The following is a 21408-nucleotide window of genomic DNA, read 5'->3' on the forward strand; positions in this document are numbered from 1 at the left end:
ACTTGAGTGGAACAGCCATCCTGAATAATTCAGTTTTCATAGTTTGAGGAAACCGAGGAGGATGAAAGCCTTCTTCAGATAGGCCGTTCTATAGGGGGGGGGGCACAACAGAGAATATGTACTGAAGAACCACATATTTTACTTCACTATAGAGTAATGGATTTAGTGCTTGGCCTTGTTCTATCACCAAGGGTTTAGGATGGAGTGTACTACTGACTGCTGCTTTAGCTCAACAACCCAAAGCAAAATGATGAACTGGCATTTGCAAGTGGAGAAAGCAAGCAAGTATTTGATTTGGGTTTCCAGCTTGGCTCAGTCGGTTCTGTTGTAAAAGAGCTAACTGTTGTCAAACCCATTGTGACCGATTATGGAGGTCTGAATCTCAGTATTCATCAACATAAATTCATTTGTTCAGTCCTTTTGAAAAACCTAGATTGTTTCAAATGCATTGGCTAGATGAATTTCTCCTATTTCCTCTGGCCCCAGCTGTAATTGCTTTTGCCTTTGTTTCTATAAAAAGCAGATGTTTTTGTGTCACTTTTACAATAGGTACCTTTGAACAGTATTACAGAAAAGTATATTCTCTCAGCACATGAAATATTCTGAGTTGGAATGCTAAGAAGTTCATTTCACAGACAAATTAAAGATCATTATTTGGAATTTTGCAGGTCGCTATTGGGAAACTGTACAGAGGTTAAAAATTAATCAATTTTATTGTGCCCCCACTGCATTGCGATTGCTGCTAAAGTATGGAGATGAATTTGTGAAGAAATATGACCGATCTTCCTTAACTACTCTTGGATCAGGTGAGGATAGGAATTCTAAGCTTGCTGCCCCCTTTGAAGTTGGCAACATGAGTTTGTTGATTTCTGTGAAAGCAGAATTTCTGGAATGCTGCTTGAATTCTGTTAGCAGGTGAGTGCTAAGTTGGGGAGGAGAGTGAGGAGGGGGCTCGGCAACAAAAACACACCGTCACAGTGCTGGAGGTAAAGAAGGCCACAGCTTTATTGAGATTACAGCTCAGGGAGCAAATGTGTGCATAGGGCACGGATCCAAGCATCAGCTGACCCGCCTGCCAAGCCGATGACCCACATGCCCCCTCAGACCCCTGCTGAGGGGGGGAACAATGGGATGACAGTCAGTGGGATGCCCGTGGATATACACCACTGTGTGAAACTTCCCCTGCCACCTGGGAGTGAGGCGGACTGACAGCCCCCGACTGGGCATGCACCGGCCATTCCTCACTCCCCAGACCCCTTATGGGGATCCCCATAATAGGGAAACTGAGCCTGCGGGCCCTGTTACCCCCCAAACAGATCGGTGCTGAATGCCAATACGCAGCCTACTAACCCCAAAGTTGTAACGGAAGGGAAGGTTGGGCAGGATGCCATCACGGGCCAAGTGCTGAGGTGTGGGGGCTAGCCTCCTAGACCAGGGGCCCACACCAGATATGCCTCAGTGTGCTCCCCAGGCCCCTGTTCATTCCCCCACCCCTCCACAACATGGCAGCTGCCATCTCCCCGCCCGCCTCCCCCACATCGCCAGCAATCTATCACGTGAGTCTGGGAGCCGTTGCTTTTAAGTGATGGGGAAAAGACTTGTATCATGTCATTGACAAAGACAGGTAAATTTTGACTGGAAATCTCTCAGATTAGTCAGTGTGCAAACATAGTCCAGCATCAGGACCAGGCTGTGCTATGGGTGAACTAATCTGGAATCTTGTCAGGAGCAAATGGCGCGGCATCTGGAATCTTTTGTAGATATCTAAAGAGAGCTCTGATGGTTGATCCTACCCCATCCCCCACAGTCTTGGGCTGCTTAAGCAGTTAAAACTTTGGGAGAGGAACCTGGGAAACTCTGCTCTTGAGGTTATTTTTTAATAGTATAAGATGCTTTCCTTGTGTTGCTCAACACAACTTCCCTAGTGTTTCACTTAAATATACCTTCCTGTATTTCATCCTTTTGCTTCATATCATATTCTTTAGGGACAGATGGAACAACTCTGACAACTCTCAGGCTGTTGTCTCTCCTACCCCCAGCTCAAGCCTATGCATGTTTAGTCAAAAATAAGCCCCTTTGTGCTCATAAGGCTTAGTCTCAAGTACACCCTAGTTTACACCTGAAGGGGAGTTGAGGTTGCCAAACTCCAGTTGGGTCCTGGAGAGCTTCCAGAGTTACAACTGATCTCCTGAATACACAGATCATTTCCCCTGGAGAAAATGACTCTATGTCATTACACCCTCCTAAGGTCCCTCCTCTCCCCAAGCCTCACCCTCCATCGGCTTCACCCCCAAATCTCCAAGAATTTATCATTTCAGACTGCAGATTCTAGCTTTGAACGTTCCTTTGTGTGGAACAATTTCATTCAAATAGAACATTAGGACAGCATCAAGAAAGGTTTTATATCCTTTCTTTGCTTGCTGTGCTGGTTTTGTTTCCATAGAGCTTTTTTAATGTAAGGGGCATTCCAAAATGTGATCTTTCATGTGGTGCATTCTACCACCTCAGCATTCTGCTACTTCATTCTCCTGCTCTTATTTTTTTAGACTAAAATATGCCTCGTTCTTTTAGCAGTTCCTCATATGAGGCTTTGTAGAGTCTTTACCAAACATAAAATATTTTTGCTGCAAATCACAATTCTTTGATCACTGATTTTGGATTTTAGTGGGAGAACCGATAAACCACGAAGCTTGGCAGTGGTTCTATGATGTGGTAGGAGATGGACGGTGCTCTCTTGTGGACACTTGGTGGCAAACAGGTAAAAGCTCGGGAGTGAGTAACGTTCAGAAAAAAGTATCATGCAGTGTCTTGTATAGTTGCTTCTATATCATAGGATGAATAATTAATACAATGTTCCTTTGTCAAAGTAGTTATAGAATTTTGACTAAGCTGAGATATAAGCATAGTCATCATTCAAAATTTTGGGATGCTGTGTTTCATGTCTCCAGGATTTTTCAAGTAATATGCTTCTTTGGAGGGTGGACTTTATGGTATTATAGGTATGGTATTTATGGTATTACATGCTATGCTGTTATGAACTATTTAGGTAAAGAGAGAGAAGTTAGTATAGATTAACTATTATACTTCCCCATGACAATCTTTTTCTAGTTTTAGAAAAAATTAGTGGTGGTAAGAAATGAAAGAATTTTGTTAATTACTCAAAACATTAGATTATTTCATTATTATCTCTTAAGTCAAACTTCATAACTTATAACTGAAGATTTTTACTGTGGAGCAGATGTAAACTTATAAACTTTGAAATTCATGTTATTTCCTGATATTCTTGTCTGGGATATTTGCTTCTGGTGTCCTTAGTTGCCTGATGGAGTCATACCATCTTAAATCAACTTACTTATTTTTGCTTGCTGCTTCTAATGTTTTGGAATCCTTCTCTGAAGACCTGTCTGTCTATTCCTTCTCTCCTTTCCTTCTAACATGCAGTGTTTCCATTACACCTTTGGCTTAATCCTCATTCCCAACCTAAATTAAATCTAAATATATGTGTGTTCCTCTCATTCATCCCATGTTACCTTTGCCTATTCCTACTATCCAGTTGTCATCCTCTGTTGTTTTCTCTCATTGCTGAAATTTAAGAGATCCTTTTCACCGATTTTTTTTTCTTTTACAAAATGTGACTAGCGGGGCTGCAATTTAAAGGGGAAAGCTGACGGGAGGGAGAGGTTTTTTTTAAAAAAATTCATTTCCTATGTACCATTATCCTGTTAAAAATGCCCTCTCCCACTGTTTTTGCTGCTATTGAAGAAAATTAGCATGCAAATGTAATAAACTTGAGGTTTCTCTGGCTACAGGGGTGTAAGGATTAGAAGAGTTAAAAAGCTCCTCCCACAGCCTTCCTTGCCAGTGGCCTTCAAATTGTAGTCCCAGCAGCTGAATTTTGTAAAAAAACAAAAGTTTCTTTTAAGGAATCATAGAATTATAAATAATATGGCTTCCTTCAATTTGATTGTAAGTTATTTAGGGAAGGGTCCTTTATCTTTTTTGCTTATGTCATTATATAAAGAAATGCTTGGGGCGTTGTTGTGAATGAAAAAAGACGGGGGTATGCTCTTCCCACTAGACCAAGGTAAGAAAAGGGGGAGGGAAGGCAGCGAAAACCATACCAAACAATTATGGAAAACTGTTTATATATGCTGGTAATAGTGTAATGTAAATACAAAATAAATTGCTTGTACAAAAATTAATTCCTCCAATTATTAGTCAAATGAACATATGTTGCAAGATAAATACAAGGTCAGAGACCAAAAGAATGCAATAAATACAATGAAAAGGATGCAATAAATACAATAAATGTCAATTAATAATAAGGATACAATAAATACAATGCATGTTAATCAGTAATGTGCAAGGTACCAGGACCAATAGCCAATAAACTCAAAAGTAAGTTGGTTTAGAACACACCTTTAAGGGGATGGCTATATATCTACCTTTATGCAACCCAGTATTGCTGAGTCATTGTGCTGCCGGACCCTTCCCATTGTTAAAGGAAAATCCACGGGGGTTATAGTCAATGCTATATGCAATATACAATGTATTACTTGCAAAAAGGTTATTTAATCACAATTTAACATCAGCAAAATTCATAACACAAATCAGGAATTTACAAACATTCAATGTGTATTTACAAACATTCAATGTATCCAGAATGAACCTTCAAAATAAATTCAAGTTAACCAGTGTCCAACACCGTATCTTCTTAAAAGTCACTCAACACACCAAGTCTAAACAATATCTTCTTTTGGATGTAATATATCAATTAATAACTGTGGGGGTAAAATTCCCCCATAAATTTGTTTCACCGCAAGTCGCTCGTCCAGGAAAAAAGAAGAAAATAGAGACGCACCCAATCTGGGGCCGGCTGAAGCTCAGATTTCGTTAATGCCTCGTCAGGAGCGTCCTTTGCGTTGGACCCTTCCCATTGTGGCTGTGATTTGACATGTTGGTTTGGTACTGGAGTGTGACTAGTTTTTCTTTTGTGCGTGGAACCTGGTAAGACCATGTCTGTGAAGGTTTAATTTTTGTTATTTTGAGTGTAGTTATCTGCAATGTATGTTAATTTCCTGCAGATTAACGCCCTGAGGAAGCAATGAATAGTGAAACGGGGGAAATGGAATAATATGCAGGCATAATCCCATTGGCGTTTGCATCAGAACCTTCAGCCTTCCAGTGTACCACCCACATATGGACATTTATTTTGATCATCATGGTTCTTCTGTATACATTGTGTTCTAAACCAACTTACTTTTGAGTTTATTGGCTATTGGTCCTGGTACCTTGCACATTACTAATTGACATTCATTGTATTTATTGTATCCTTATTATTAATTGACTTTATTGTATTTATTGCATCCTTTTCATTGTATTTATTGCATTCTTTTGGTCTCTGACCTTGTATTTATCTTGCAACATATGTTCATTTGACTAATAATTGGAGGAATTAATTTTTGTACAAGCAATTTATTTTGTATTTATATTACACTATTACCAGCATATATAAACAGTTTTCCATAATTGTTTAGTATGGTTTTCGCTGCCTTCCCTCCCCCTTTTCTTACCTGGGGCGTTGTTGTGATCAGCAACAACATTGGTTAACATTTTCAACCTAAAAACAATTTTATAGTTGCCAAAAACAGGGTGATTTTGATACAATTAGGTTTTTTTAAAAAGCAAAGGCCATAATAGCCTCTCAAAAGCTGATTACTCAGTGTAAAAAAACAAATGTGTATGTCCCTGTGCAAGGATTTATTATTCTAGATACAAAGGCACATGGAAAAATAATATAAGGAGTGCAGGATGTGAACTGATTTGCCACAGTGTTAGCTCAATTGCACCTCTCACAATCTATTTAAAAATAGCTCATTAATTGCTCTTTATCCTCTCTGGAACATTGCTCTCTGAAGCAGCAGTATGCCACAAGATAATCAACTTGCAGGCATAAAGATTAGCAAATCAGGCTTACTGAATCCATTTGAAAGCATTTGGATGAGTGGATAAGTGACAGGGAGATTAGAGAGAGAGTTAGTGTGGTTTGTATATTACATGTGATGGAGAACTTATTGTATGAAAAAGTGTTAGTATGTTTGGAAAGTTACATCTGGCTCTATGGAACAGTGTAGTCTTCAGACCTACATGTCTCAGTGGTCCCTGAGCCCTCAGTGTTAGCAGTGTAGCCCTCTTGAATAAATTACTTAGCATTTAAGACTCAAAACTACTACCAAATAATTAAAACATGTTCACACACCATCCCAACCCTTCTCCAAAAACAATGCAGGAAAAAATGAACTTCTCATGGAATGCTGGTTATGCCAAAAATTTCAAGAGTTCAAAGCACATCAGTAACCCATGTAACATTCTATGAAGTATAATTTTTTCCCATTTTGTAGTTGTGGGCCTACAGTGAGAGACCACAAGACCATTTTTAGGCATGTGGTTTATGGACTAGCTACATGTTATGTACAGAACCCCAACTTCAAAAGAGGGCTGTTTATAGTGCTCAGCTCTCCCCCCTTTGACATTTCTTTGCTCCAGATCATATGCTTTATCCGCAGGTCAAAAAGGAAGAACAGTTTACTTTTCACAAACATGCTTCTCATACTTCCCCAAAAGAGGGCAAATTTGGAGTGGAGAAACAGCAGATGGTGGAGGGGTGGCTCTTTGAGCCCACCCTGCTTTTAAAAAATGGCATTAGATCTCAAAACACCTTTGTCATAACATGTACTTAAGCCCCTCAGTGAGTATGCTTCAATGGTTTGTAATGTAACTGTAAAAACTACATTGGCCACAATGTTGATTTCTTTTCAAGTACATCTACCTCATATAGTTGACAATAAAAGCACAGCAATATTTAGACTGTAATTTTCCAAGAAGCATTTTTTAGATAAACAGCAAACCAATTGTGATGGTTGTTCCAATGTTAGAGTCCAGTAGCATCTTAAAGACCAGCAAGATTTTTAGAGTATAAGCTTTTGAGAGTCAAAGCTCCCTTCAGGGTATCTGGCAAAGGGAGCTTTGACTCTTGAAAAGCTTATACCCTGAAAATTCTGTTGATCTTAAAGGTGCTACTAGACCCAAATCTTGCTGTTCTATGCAGACCGACATGGCCACCCACCTGAAACTTTACGTTGCTCTGATATTACCTTAAAAAATAACTGTATGCATATCTGTATGCATATGAATGCAGGCAATGGTGGTAGTTGTTTCTAAGAGAAGATGCATGAAAGGGCAAAAAAAAATTGTTTTTCTTTGAAATGGGCATGTTTGCTATTCTTCCTGTGTGGCATGTGCCTGGGTTTTTAATATGACCTAAAATAGAAGTACAGTGTATGTGTTCATTAGATTGTTATGAAGACAAGACAATGAGGTCAATGTCCTAAATGTGCTATATAAATAATAAATAGAAACAATGGCTTTAAGATATTTTGCAAAGATCTGTAATTAGAGCAAACAGCCATTAATTCTGGGTTCCTAAATAACTTTCCCGATAGCTAGTTATTAGCCATGATTGAGCCTTGATCTCCGTAAATGAAAAAGATGGTGCATTGTTGTTTCATGCCAAGTAGGGCAGCCCTTCCCTCTGCTTCAGCCTTCAGAAGACAAGCAAGAGGCAAAATCCGTTGATTGCACACAAATAAATTAGACATTTAAGCATTAGATCTTCATGTAAATCCTTGCTTTCAAAGAAACTGCACACATTCATGTCAGCCTTGAGATATGGTTTATATTAGTAGTTGAGTTTATTGTTCCTGTAGTTTTACTGCTGCTTCTTGTTTTTCTTTATCTGAATTAGTGTTTATCTATAAAGGGTCTGATTAAGGATGAAATCTCTGATCTGATTTAACATTTATCCTGAATCAAAATGAGGAAAGAATGATTAAGAGGCTCAGTCCTGAATGGAAAATAATCGCAGAATGCCCATAATGGGTGGGAAGGTCTAATCCTATATAATAATAGTATTTTAGTCTCATAAACCGCTTTTCGGGCAAACCATTCAAAGTACTGTGAAAACGGCATAAGGAAGCACATTCCATAATATCGTTGCACTTCTGTCATTGCTGCTGAAATCACTTGTTAACTGCATGAAATTGGGATGGATATCATTGTCTGGTTAGCTTTATGTAGAAGGTGAAGATTAGAATGAGGAGCTTCCCTGTCTTGCTACACAGGAATTGATGCCTCCCTTTCAAGTCCTTCAGCAGCACTGCAGCGATGCAATTTTGCTGCTCCACATAGAGCATTCTGTACACACGGAGCAGTAAAAACAAGGAAATACTCTCCCACCCATGCTATTTCAACACAGGGAAAAGTTTGGAAGGGAAGACAGGAACCCTTCCTCCCTCCATGGTAGCATTGTGAGGCTGTTTGGGCTTTCTTTTACTTTTTAACAGCTATTTCCCACAGCTGTTGTGTGGCTGCAGCAAACATGAGTTGGATCTTAAAAACTTGCATGTATGCTTTCATTTGTTCTATTTTTTTACATTTAGATTGCTTCCACATGTGGCTTTTGCTCCACTATCCCTACCCCCCCCCCATAACAGCAGCTTTTCTTTGGGATTCTGTGCAACATTTATGTTGCCTATTAATTTGCATTTTCTCTTGCTCCTCTAGAGGTTTACCCAACCTGCTTTGGTACAATCTTTCTGAGAAGTGGGTTTGAGTAAAATGTGGATAGAAGGTGCCAATTTCTGCATCTCCCTGCCCACACTTGGTGCTATTACCCCTTGTGCCCAACCTTCCCCTCGTATATGGAGGAGAAGATACTGGCAAAAAGTCCACCAGAGGCAAAGGAGATAGTGGCTGTGAGGGGGAAGCACAAAGAAAATCTCCATGCAGGGGTTTCATGGCTTTTGCATTTGCAGCATCAATGAGAGCAGAATGTGGAATGTGTGTGAGTGGAAGTAACTTAGGTGACCGTCTACCTTTTTCTGTATGTGGTAGCAAATCTACTACAGTTTTAATGGGTCTGGCTTGCACCTTTTGTCAGGCTGCATGAATTTCAACTTCTTTCCCTATTTTTCTTCCAGAAACTGGTGGCATTTGCATTGCTCCACGGCCCTCAGAAAAAGGAGCTGAGATTGTTCCAGCTATAGCAATGCGGCCTTTCTATGGGATTACCCCAATACTGATGGATGAGAAGGTAAAAGTTAAGACGCTGTAAAATTCTAGGTAACAAAAAACCTTCTGTGTTTATGTGACTAATTTCTTCCCAGATCTCTAAAACATTTTAAAAATAATTTCTCACACATTATGATTAGCATCAATCAAATACTGAATATGCCATTGACCGTCTAACTCATTATTGTTTACTCTCAGCTGCTTGCAAACACTTTAGCCAGCAATCTTTGCCAGCTGAAATATCTGAGATTCTTCAGCTGAGGATATTGGGACTTAAATTTAGGCCCCTGACATGGGAAATCCCTGCACCAAGAGTCATGCAGACAGCGAGGCCCATTGTCAGATACACCTTAGTATGTCTGCCATGTTTGTCTCAATATAGATCTCTCCAAGATCAATATACTTTCATAAACTTGTTCTAGGTTCTACTACCTTGTGACAGTAGCAACCATTTGAAAAGGAAGACAATTTGTCCGGTCATTAGAGAATGTGAACTCTGTACTTTAATTGCCCTTGAAAAAGCATACGCGTGGGCGCAGGCGAAACAAACCAAAAAGCTAGCAGTTTGTTAGGCAGATTTTGCATTCCCCCCTCCCCCCCGTGGAGAGAGAGGGCTGGAAGAGGAAATTTAGAGCAACAAAGCTCTGTTTGTCTAATCCAGCAACCCTCAAGAGAAGGAAATCACGGGCAAGTGCAATCAGCAAAATGTGTGTTGGAACTGTTTGAAATTAGAAGCACCATATTGAAGAGAACTGTAATTCAAAAGACTGCGCTTTGAAAGAATTACCGGACTTCTTAGAAATGGATATTACTTACATGTTTATGGTTGCATATTTATTTGAATGTTATTGTGACAAGTGACATATATAAGAGGATTATAACTTTGTGACTAATAGTTTACAGTAACTATTACTGTAAACTATATAAATTTGATATTTATTAACTTGTTTGTATTGCACAATAAGAGCACAGAGCATTTTACATTAAATAGTTTATAAAGTAAAAACCTAGAACAAGTTTATGAAAGTATATTGATCTTGGAGAGAGCTTGTGGTAGGGCGTTTGAGAACAGTTACTCTCTCTTTAAGAAGCCTCTTTCGTTTTGTAAACTGTTGGTCGGTGAGGCTTTGAGTCATTTTCAATATAGATCTGCCATGTCTGTCTTAATGCCTGTTGTTCTGAACCTCTGAGAATATGCAAAGGGAACATGTTTGCTTGCTTGACTGTTAGCTGCTTATCTTGCAGGTGTCTGGTTTTTATTTCCCAGCCACCTTGACAGCGTGGCCTTGACATTCCAGTCGGAGCTGTATCACCCTCCTCAAAGGACTGGGATGAGCTCATCCTTCCCTTTCCCCCTCCTCTCTGAGATCCTAGACCCTTTGCGCCAAAACCCTAACGGACTTTTTACCCAGGGGCAGGAACGTTCCCCTGTAATTAACCTTGCTTTGCCACCCTGCATCACTTCTGCCAATGCTCCTGTCTGAATATCTTGATACTGGCATATCTCATCAATAAAGTACCTTTAACTCATACCTTGAGGCAATGCAGTGACGTGCTTGGGGATTTACCTGGCAAGACCTGACACCCATATTGTTGCCACTGTTATCTTTGCTCAAGGCCAATGCAAGCTCAGCTCAGGGAACAAGTAGTTGTGAGGATTGAGTAATGTATGTATCTAATTCTGAAAGCAAAACTAGTATCCAGACATGTTCAGATGCTTTCCTAGCTTTTATTACATCTTCTTACTGTTACACCCATTTTATGGTAATGGCTGAGTAGGAATTTGAAGCCTGGTCTCTCAAGTCCAAGCCAACACTCTGATCACACTAGCTCTTCATTCCTCGGAGTGTGATATTGTTATCAATTAGGGCTAATGTTACAGGAGCTGAGCCAGCTGTCTATCAGCAGTAGGAAGTTGAGGGTGCGAGTCTCCTTATCTTTCTGCATGTTACAAAATAAATTTAGTATTTGCAGAGGCAGGGGAGTTAGAGGTGAAGTGGAATTTCACATGTTTTATACATTCTTTGTATCAAGATGTCATTTTTCCTCCCCACCCCCACCCCACTTCCCCTCATATAAAAAAGGCTTTTGTTCTTGACTGTGTGTGCAAGCATTTCTGTTAATTTCTGTGGCTCCCTTGCCAGTTCTTTGTGTTGATGTTGCTGATATGCCTAGTTATTGGAAGAAATAGAATGCAGACAATAGACCATATAGACCAGCTTCTGAGATATTTCTGGTCTCTGATATATCTATTTTATAGCCTTTTTGAAATTCATTCCTATGTTTGGGCCCACAGGGAAAAGTTGTAGAAGGCAACAATGTCTCTGGTGCTCTCTGCATTGCACAGCCATGGCCTGGTATAGCAAGGACCATCTATGGAGACCATCAGAGATTTATAAAAGCTTATTTCAAAACTTATCCAGGTGAGAATGATGAAATGTTGGTGCAGTGGGCTCAAATCAATCCTTTACATAAAGGCAGTGATGGTTTAGAAGTGTGAAAATCTGGGCCGTTTCCACACGGCTTACCTTATTCTGCAAAATAGTGAAATCTCGTGCGAAATTTCGCAAGAAGACGCTGTTATAGCGTCTTCTCGCGCAATAACAGCGTCTTCTCACGTGATAACAGCGTTTTCTCATGAGATTTCACGCGAGATTTCGCTATTTTGCAGAATAAGGCAAGTTGTGTGGAAACAGCCCTGGATGAACTTGCCTTTATGGATAGTTCATATGAGAGTCTGATGCTCCCTTTCCTAATGACAGCACATCTTAGAGCCAAACTACAAGTGACGCCTGACACAGGTTGGACACTTGTCAGCTTCCCTCAAGTTTTGATGGGAAATGTAGGCGCCCTGGTTTTACAGCTTGGCTCTCCATTACAGCTGCAAGACCAGGATGCCTACGTTTCCCATCAAAACTTGAGGGAAGCCGACTAGTGTCCAACCTGTGTCAGGCGTCACTTGTAGTTTGGCTCTTAGAGTGCAGAGTGGCACTACAGGGTTAACATGCAAGTAGGGATATCTTCTTATATATACTGGAAACATGACACTTAAGGATCATAAAGAGGCATTACAACTACTAAATAAATGAACAGAGTAGACCCAAACAAATAAGAACTGGAACATGGTTTCACCACAAGCAGCTAAATAAACAGCAAAATTGTAATTGAATTGAAACAGCAGCTAAATAAACAGCACAAATCATGAGAAACACAATGAAAAATACATAGGCAAATGGGGGAATATCATAAGCATCTATAGATCTGGGCCTCCCATACACCAGAGATTGTAAAGTTTGATGAGAATGATGAAGTGCAAATCCCCTGGGTATGCTGGTATATGTTTAAGTGACAGTGCATAAGAAAAACCATACAACCTCTCCTGAAGAGGGTTGCTATTTGAGATGACCTCCACTGGAACTCTGACAGGATGCGTGGGGGTCATCATAGTTGTGTGCTGTCTCTCTGTACCCCCATGGCTACATTGTTGAAAGAGCTATCATTGGGGTATCAGCTTCCCCATGGCACAACTTTCTAGCTTCAGGACAGGTTATGGTGTTAGCAGATAGGGATGCTGTGTGGTCACGAAGAAAGTGATTACAACAGCACTCGAGGAGGGGTGGAGAGGTACTATAAATTGCTTGGAGAATGATAGGTCACTCCTGAGTGACCTTCTGCTTGACCTTGGCATAGATTATTGCTCAGCATCAGAAGTTCCTGACTGGACAGAGATAGGTGCCAAGCTGGTTTCATTTTATTGACACTCCATCCTCCAGTTCGTTTCCAGCAGTTTCTGCATTCCTTTCCCCTCTTTCCTTCTGCAGTCATCACAAGTTTCTGGGTTAGTCCTGTCCCCCTGCATTGTAGGTCCAATCCAAATTGAGACCACTCTTAGCATCTATTGACAATTAAAAAGATCCCAAGAGACCTGTGATTCATTGTCACATCCAGGGCTTTTTTTCTGGGAAAAGAGGTGATGGAACTCAGTGGGTTTCCCTCGGAGAAAATGGTCACATGGCTGGCGGCCCCACCCCCTGATCTTCAGACAGAGGGGAGTTTAGATTGCCCTCTGCGCCGCCGAGCAGCACGGAGGGCAATCTAAACACCCCTCTGTCTGGGGCTCAGGGGGTGGAGCCACCAGCCATGTGACCATTTTCAAGAGGTTCCAGAACTCTGTTCCATTGCATTCCTGCTGAAAAAAAGCCCTGGTCACATCTAATTTGTCTGCAAGACACCTGGATCCCACTGCCAGGACTACTATTTCAAGAGCCTGACTCCTTTCTGTTCCCTGGTGTATGTACCTATATTATGCACACGTTAAATATTATTATAAATATATCATTGCTATTCTTGAACATTAAATTGTTAGATGCATACACAATAAATCATAATGCATGAACCTGGTCTAAAGTTCATATAATGCCATTATAATTACAAATAAGTTGTAATAATTTCTGTGCATGATAACAACATTACCCTGGCCATTGGAGCAGTGCTATTAAGAGTGTTGTGATCTTGAATTATAGTGCTAGCACACTGGTATTCTCTAAGAATCTCTATTGTTATTTCACAGGTTACTATTTCACAGGAGATGGTGCTCACAGAACCCTTGAAGGCTATTACCAGATAACAGGGCGAATGGATGATGTTCTAAACATCAGTGGACATAGACTTGGAACTGCAGAGATTGAAGATGCCATGGTAATTACTGGGGCACGGAAGAGATTCTTCTGGGTTTCCAATAATTTACTGACTGAGCTTTATTAACTACCAAGGAACAGAACTGATTTTTAAAATTTTTGATTTTCAGGCTGAGCTCTCATATGTAAGTTTATCAGTTTTGTATTGTATACATGAACGAGCCATTAAGTATTAGTTACCTTAGGGGAGATTTCTATTACTCCACATCAACTCCAGTACTATGTTTGTCAATTAAGCCAGTATGCACATCATCAAATCATCAAGATTAAGACCTGGTTTTCACAAACTGCTGAGGTGGAATTCCTGTGTTTGGGTTGTACTAGCTTAGAGTCTGCAACTGGGAACTCACAAGATCAAACACACCTCCATATAAAGAGACATTTCTGCACAACAATAGGAAGAACTATTTAGCCCCACTCCATGCTAGTTTCCATGGACCCCTCACCTGCTGTCTGAAATGATAGTACTGTTAAGCCCCTTCACTCATCCTTTCTCTCTTTGCATGTTCAAACTTCTTGGTTTCATTAGTTCCAGTTTGTAATGAGGTTTGAATGCAGGTGCTTGGGTGAAGTGGATTGTGCTTACATCTCACAAGCTGAGATTCAGAATTGTTCCTGCATTGAGATGTCATGGCAAACTGGAACTCTATCAAGCCAAGAGTTCTGGGAGGTGGATGGAGTGAGGACAAAGAGCACACCAATAAAATCTGCTCATGTCCATTGTTGACAGATCTCTAGACTGTTTGATGTGATGTTTGAATGCAGTCCAGTTTGCTATTTCATATACTGTTTGAGAGAGTAAAGCCCTTTTGGCTTCTATTTGTATAGGTTTGAAAGTAAGGTGTAAAATTAAAATCCAATACAGATACATTGCCTTATTTAAAATTTATTTTCTTAATGTGTTTAAAAGGATACACATCCTGAAGTACCAGAAACAGCTGTGATTGGTTATCCCCATGAGCTCAAAGGGGAGGGTAAGTGGATAATATGTTTAAAATCCATCTTCAAAATTAATTTCCTTTTAAAATTATTACCAGGTATGATCATGTATTTATTCACTTCTCCCTACAGAAAGGGAAGCATGTAAACACAAGACTTGATTGTCCTGGGGATTCTATCTGAGTTAAAGGATTGCCTGAACATTTGATTAATTTTGGTGGACTAACCATGCATATGTACAGTTGAGAAAAACAGAACCTTTGATGTTAAGCCTTGCTTCCACTTGCATCTGCATAGTCTTGTTGCAAAGGTGGCCCTCCAGCGCAAAGAATTCCTTGGTGTTAGGCAGTACTCAACTCATTGAAAGACATTAACTTTGCCTGAGCAGAAGCTACCAGTATCAGAAGGAGCATGGTCCACAGCGGAGGACTGCCTCCAAAAATGAACAAAGAGGAAGTGAAACAAGGCTTAAGATCCAAGCCAGCACTCCGTTAATATTGCAGATTCCCCCTTTGCCTCCTAGAATCTGGCGCAAGGCAGCATGAACAGAAATTTTGGAGTTCCTCCTAGATAGTATAATGATCATAAGTCATGTCTATTTATCAGTCTTCTGTTCAGAAAATATGTGAAGTACAGAGGGAAATCTTGATTTACCTCTGTAATTAAAAAATGTTCACATTAAATGTAATTAAATATGCTCCTACTCTCTTGGCTTTCTGCAAACTATGCAAGACTGAATTATTCAGGAGGGCTTTATACTCAGATTATAGGGTTGTGTCATAAGAAATACCTCAATGAGATACCTTAGTAAGGGGCAGGGTCTGTAGACTAGGTAAATACAATCCTACTGGGCAGTTCAACATTGCTAAAGATGTCATGTTAATTACTTACATTTTAATTCAGAAAGATTTCATCTAGGTGTTCAGTTTCCTGCTACTTTTCAAATTTGTGGCTACCATACCCTGTTGTATTTGTTTTCATTGAATGTCCCAACTGTTGATCATATTATATTTTTGCTGTGAATGTCCTAGCTATTGATTTTATTGTATTCACTTGCAGTATGTTATCTGCCCTGGATTTCAGTGAGAAAGGCAGACTATAAATAAAGAACAACAACAGTAATAAAGGAGAAACAAATAAATTGATCCCATTTGGATTGCCTGTGTTCCTAGTTTGATCATATCTGTAAAATCAGGACTAGCAGATTAATATTATTTTAGTACATAAAAATACCTTTCCTTCAAAGAATGTGTAGAAAGAAACAGTACCTAGAAATGAAGCTTCATGGGAACAATTTATGAGCTTATTGGATTCCAGTTGACTTGACAATGTGGTCCAAGAATTGTTGTCCAAAAAGCAGTCATCCTTTAGACTTCTGATTTTTCTCTCCCCACCCACCAATTAAAGAAGTACGAGGTGTGAAAAAAAATTGGTAAATACAGCTCAGAATACTGAATTAGAGAAAAAAATCCAGTAATTCTTGATTACGAAACTGATTCTCTAGTTTGGTTAAGTAATATAGAGCAAATCAGGTAAAGTTCAGCCATTGTTTCCTATAGGAAAATTAATCGGGGGGGGGGGAGCTCTCTGGTGGGTGGGGGAGGGGGTCATTTTTCAAACAAACCTCACCAAATTTGGCAGGTATCTACTTGTGACTGTTCTCTAAAGACCCCCCCAAGTTTCATGAAGATTGGACCCCAAGGGTCAATTTCATGGACCACCAAAGAAGCAAGGGAATGCCTTGTGCCTGTGGGTACTGCTTGGTTCTGTTCTGTGATCTCTTCCCACTGGCTGAACCCAGGGTCTGGCTGCTGTGAATGACACTGGTTCTGTTGGGCTAAATTGCATCAGTGTCCCTTCCTTCAGTTTGGTTTGGGTGGAATGGATGTGCTTCTCTGGCGTGACGTTGGCCCTCTTTCTTCACTTTGGTTCTGAGGGGATTCCATTCCTGTGCTTCAGTTTGCTTCTGTTGGGCTTACTCTGGGATGAGCTCAGCTTGCATTTGGGAGTGTGCCTTGACCATGACAGCCTTACCTCAGCATGTTTCTGCAGCAGAAGTCTGTTTTGACTTTTTTCCTATAGGAACTGGAGTGGCTAGGGCACCTTCTTTGGGGACCCGCAGAATTAGTCTCCAGGGTCCAATCCTCCTGAAAATTGGAGAATCTTTAGAGCACAATGAGGATTAGGTCCTTGACAAATTTGGTGGAGTTTTCTTGAAAAATGCCACCTGGATAGTCCTCAGATAGATTACCCCATAGGGAATAAAGGAGGGGGTTGGGGGCACCTTCTTTGGGGGCCATAAAATTGGCCCCTGGGGTTCAATATTCATGAATTATTGAGGATCTTTAGAGAACAGTCAGAAGTAGGTTCTCTTCAAATTTGGTGTGGTTGAAAAATGACCCCTATTCCACCAAATAGCCCCCAGATTGATTTTTCCATCGGAAACTGGCTGAATTTGCTTAATTTTACCAAATTAATTTGGTAAAAAACCCAGAATACCAAATCTTATTTGGTATTCAGGATTTTGATTCTGCACAGCCAGATTCTACCAAATCAGCCCAAATTTGGTATTTTAAACTGAATTCTGAACCAAACTGCACATCCCTAATTATAGCTTTTGTTTCTGAGGGTATTTTCAAGAAACTTTCTTAGCATCATTTGTGAATTTTACACATTTTAAATCAGGACTTCATTAATAAGAACATCTATTCACTTCTGACTTTCTGTTTTGCATTAACAACATTTAGAAGTTATGCCTTGGGAATGAAACACCATTCTTAGCTACTCATTAGTATTTTGAAAATACCATTACAGTCAAAGATGTTGAGATAAGATTATGTCATCCTTCATTGCTCTGAGGGCCAAGCTAGATGTGACAGCTGGCACAGGATTATACCTGTATCCAGTGAAGCCATTTTAATTGATTTGTAGTTTTTAAACACAGAGCTGCAAGGCCCCATTCAGAATAGGTGCATAGCCTGGCAGCCCAGGGCATGCAAGCTTGATGGTTGGCCAGCTTGCCGAGAGGCATGGTGAGGCCAGGAAGAAGACAGGCAGTGGGGCTGTGTGAACTCACTAGACCAGGTTGCTGTCTTCCTGCCAAAAAAGGCAAGAGCAGGAGGAAGGTGATGGTGGTGCGTCACTGCCTGCATTCCCAGGTGCATGGCTACCGCTGACATCTGGAGTGTGGGGGGAGGGGAGCCAGGTAAACCACCCTCCCCCTCAGTATGCCATCACTGTCTTCTTCCTGGTCTTGCTTGGCTTTGCCATGCCTCCAGATGAGCTGGCCAGCCAGCAAGCCCGTGTACCTAGGGCCACCTCACTGCATGTCTGTTCTGGATGGGGCTTTGCAGTTCTATGTTAAAAAATGCAAATCAATTAAAAATGACATCAGTGGACATGGGTATAAACCCATGCTCACCACCACATCTAGTTGGGTCCTCAGTAATGATTATTCTGTATCTGTTCCCTTGGGCAAAAAACCTGTCCCACACTTCTTGAAAAGCAGTTTAAGGTAAAGTGATAGCCCATTACTAGAAGAAAACAGCGAATACTTGAAACAACTACTGATGAAGATTAAAGAAGAAAGTGCTAAAACAGGATTACAGCTGAGCATTAGAAAGACAATAATTCTAGGAAAGGTAGAAGGTAGTAGGAGAAGAGGAAGACCCAAGCTAAGATGGCTTAAATGAATAAAGGAATCCACAGCCTTCAGTTTGCAAGATCTGAGCAAGGCTGTTAATGATAGGAAATGTTGGAGGTCATTAATTCATAGGCAGGGCCGGCACGCCCATGGAGGCCAGGTAGGCGGTGGCCGCGGGCGCGCAGGCTTTGGAGGGGCGCCGGAGGGGGTGTTGGGGGCGGAGACGCGCACAGCGAAGCTGGCATGACTGGCATGACTGGGATGCAGCTACTGCTGCAGCCAGTCAGCCAGCTCCGTGCTGCTGCTGCCGCCGCTGCCGACACACTCCCCAGCCTCCAGGCGCTGCCCCAGCAGCGGCTCGCGGCTTGTGCGCCCAGCTGGGGTGCGTGGCGGTGGCGGCACGGAGCTGGTTGGCTGGCTGCAGCAGCAGCAGCAGCTGCAGCCAGCCACGCCAGCTCCGCTGCGTGCTCCTCCACCCCAGCCGGTCGCAGAAGCTGTGAGCTGTTGCTGGGGCGGCGCACGGAGCAGCCTCAGCGCGCTGCCCCAGCAGCAGCTTGAAGCTTCTCTGCTTGGGGCTCCGCGAGCTGCCCAGCTCCCCTGTGGCGTGTGATGACATCTGTGATGATGTCATCACACAGTCTGTGGCGTGTGCGCGCGCGCAGAGTGCGCGCACTGCCTCGGGCACCAGAACCTCTGGCACCGGCCCTGTTCATAGGGTCACCATAATCTGGAAGCAACTTGATGGCACATAACACACACACACACACGTGAATTCTGGTTTCCTTTCTTTCAGCTGCATTTGCTTTCATAGTACTAAGGGATGACACCGCTCTTCCAGAAATGGTTACTCAAGAGCTTAAAGCAATAGTTGCTTCTAAGATAGCCAAGTATGCTGTGCCTGATCATGTTCTGGTAAGTTCTTCAAGATAATAACCAAAATGAGAACAATCACACAACCATTTGCTAATTATAATGTCATGTTCTAACTTCATTATAGGTACTAGAGGGGATTGGATAAACATACGGAGCAGAGGTCCATCAGTGGCTATTAGCCACAAGGTATAGATGGAACTCTCTGTCTAGGGCAGTGATGCTCTGTATTCTTGGTGTTGGGGGGGGCAGTCAGTGGGAGGGATTCTACTTCCCTTCCCCACTGGTAGACCTCCTGAGGACACCTGGTTTTTTGGCCACTGTGTGACAGAGTGTTGGACTGGATGGGCTGTTGGCCTGATCCAACATGGCTTCTCTTATGTTCTTAAGTTCTTACTAATTCACAAAATATCAGCTGAACCTGTTAGTTTAACTGCAGAAAGTTCCAAGGACAGGAACCAAACATTTCCCTGATTCTTACAAAACCAGTTTTTATATGTCCCTCAGTTGGGTCCAGAGTCCTAGTTCCTACTTATTTTACTTATCTTACTTATCTTACTACTTATGTTTTTTTTATGTAAGATGGGTTCTGTTTTGTCTATGTGCTATATTTAAAGTATGTGGTAATGACTATGGGTGGTAAGAAAGGATTTTGTCCAAATTGTTAATGATGACAGTGAAACATACTTCTTTCTTTCTGGTCAACCAGGTGGTAAAACGCCTTCCCAAAACTCGATCTGGAAAAATCATGAGACGATTGCTACGGAAAATAGTGACAGATAATGCCGGTGACCTGGGAGATATCACCACACTGGATGACCCCAGTGTCATCAAAGAAATACTTGATGCATATGAGGAATACAAAGTAAAGCATTCTACTTTATAACAAAGAACCAGGGAGATTTTTCTGTTAGAAATCAGAGTCACAAAAGTAACCACCAAGTGTACTTATGCTGTCATGGGAAGACCAGAAGATTATCCTCCTAAAACTATCCGGTAGATTAGAATTGTCTGTCTCTTATCACATACTTCCCTGCACTTTGCCTGTCTTTGTTCAATGATTACCATACTGTTTAGATCACAATATTTTAGAAACTTATGGAATCCTTAATGTATTAAAACTGCTTTAAAATCATAGTTGTGGAACTTCTAGGCAGCAAGCATGAATTAAGCATTAATATTTGTGCGTCAAAGAAAATAGGAAGCACTTTTCCAGAGCTCTCTGAAGAAGTTAGCTGTGATTCATGAAAGCTCATACCCTACCATAAATGTTGTTAGTCTTATAGGCGCTACTAGAAACATAACTGGAAACTAGAAACGTAATGATGCTACTTCTCAGGGTATTACATTTGATAATAGGACTCTGCTGTCAGAGGATATGTGTCATTTCTCCTATTCTGAGAAAGAGAGTTTTCACTGAAAGAGATTGTTTTGTTGGAATAGTCCATGAAAAAGACAACTTGTCAGTTTTTAAACAGATACTATTCCTGCTGATAATAAAATGGCTTATCACCTTATGTTTATGAAAGCAGCAAAATGAGGCAGCTCACAAAGTGATTCTTCACTTGTCACTGTATCTAATAGTAAAGGGGCTAATCCCAATATTGATAATGAAAGCAATAAATCTGAATCACCTATAAAAATGGTAGGCATTTCGTTTCTACATATTTGGAATAATCAGCAAGGTTGTGGAGTAATATGACTCTGTGAATTATTTTTTTTAAAAAATCAGAAGATCCCAATGAAAACTGAATATGTACCAGGAGGCACAGAACATTCAGGGGAGTTAAAGGAAAGAAAAAAAAACAGGTGGGAAGGAGAAATTGGCCTTTAAAAGTTCGGGAGATCTTACCTCTTACAGAATCTTGGAAGAAGACTTGTGTGGCTGAGTGAGGGGAGATTTTTAAAGCATTAACCCCCCCCCCCCCACACACACACCTATGATTCCTTATTGGCCCTCAACTGGTGAAATTTACATATGCCCATACATATAGCAGTAGAAAAGAGCAAAAGTCCAGTAGCACCTATAACAAATTTGTGGTAGGGTATGAGCTTTCGTGAGTCACAGCTCACTTCTTCAGATACCTGATTCTGATACCTTCAGATTCTGAAGAAGTTAGCTGTGATTCA

At 41.0% G+C, this 21408-nt stretch overlaps 1 protein-coding gene across 1 annotated transcript in view; it reads left to right on the forward strand.

Moving 5' to 3' along the window:
* ACSS1 (acyl-CoA synthetase short chain family member 1) overlaps positions 1-20413 on the forward strand; it is a 49214-nt gene extending 28801 nt beyond the window's left edge. Inside the window, exons 7-14 of the mRNA XM_054997639.1 lie at positions 669-806; positions 2666-2758; positions 9039-9151; positions 11426-11552; positions 13700-13827; positions 14737-14800; positions 19202-19320; positions 19988-20413. Of these exons, the coding sequence (XP_054853614.1) occupies positions 669-806; positions 2666-2758; positions 9039-9151; positions 11426-11552; positions 13700-13827; positions 14737-14800; positions 19202-19320; positions 19988-20164 (959 nt within the window). The 3' untranslated portion in view covers positions 20165-20413. The remainder of the gene's footprint in view (positions 1-668; positions 807-2665; positions 2759-9038; positions 9152-11425; positions 11553-13699; positions 13828-14736; positions 14801-19201; positions 19321-19987) is intronic.
* Positions 20414-21408: the final 995 nt, after the last annotated feature.

The sequence above is a fragment of the Eublepharis macularius genome, chromosome 1 (assembly GCF_028583425.1).
Source record: "Eublepharis macularius isolate TG4126 chromosome 1, MPM_Emac_v1.0, whole genome shotgun sequence".
Classification (NCBI taxonomy): domain Eukaryota; kingdom Metazoa; phylum Chordata; class Lepidosauria; order Squamata; family Eublepharidae; genus Eublepharis; species Eublepharis macularius.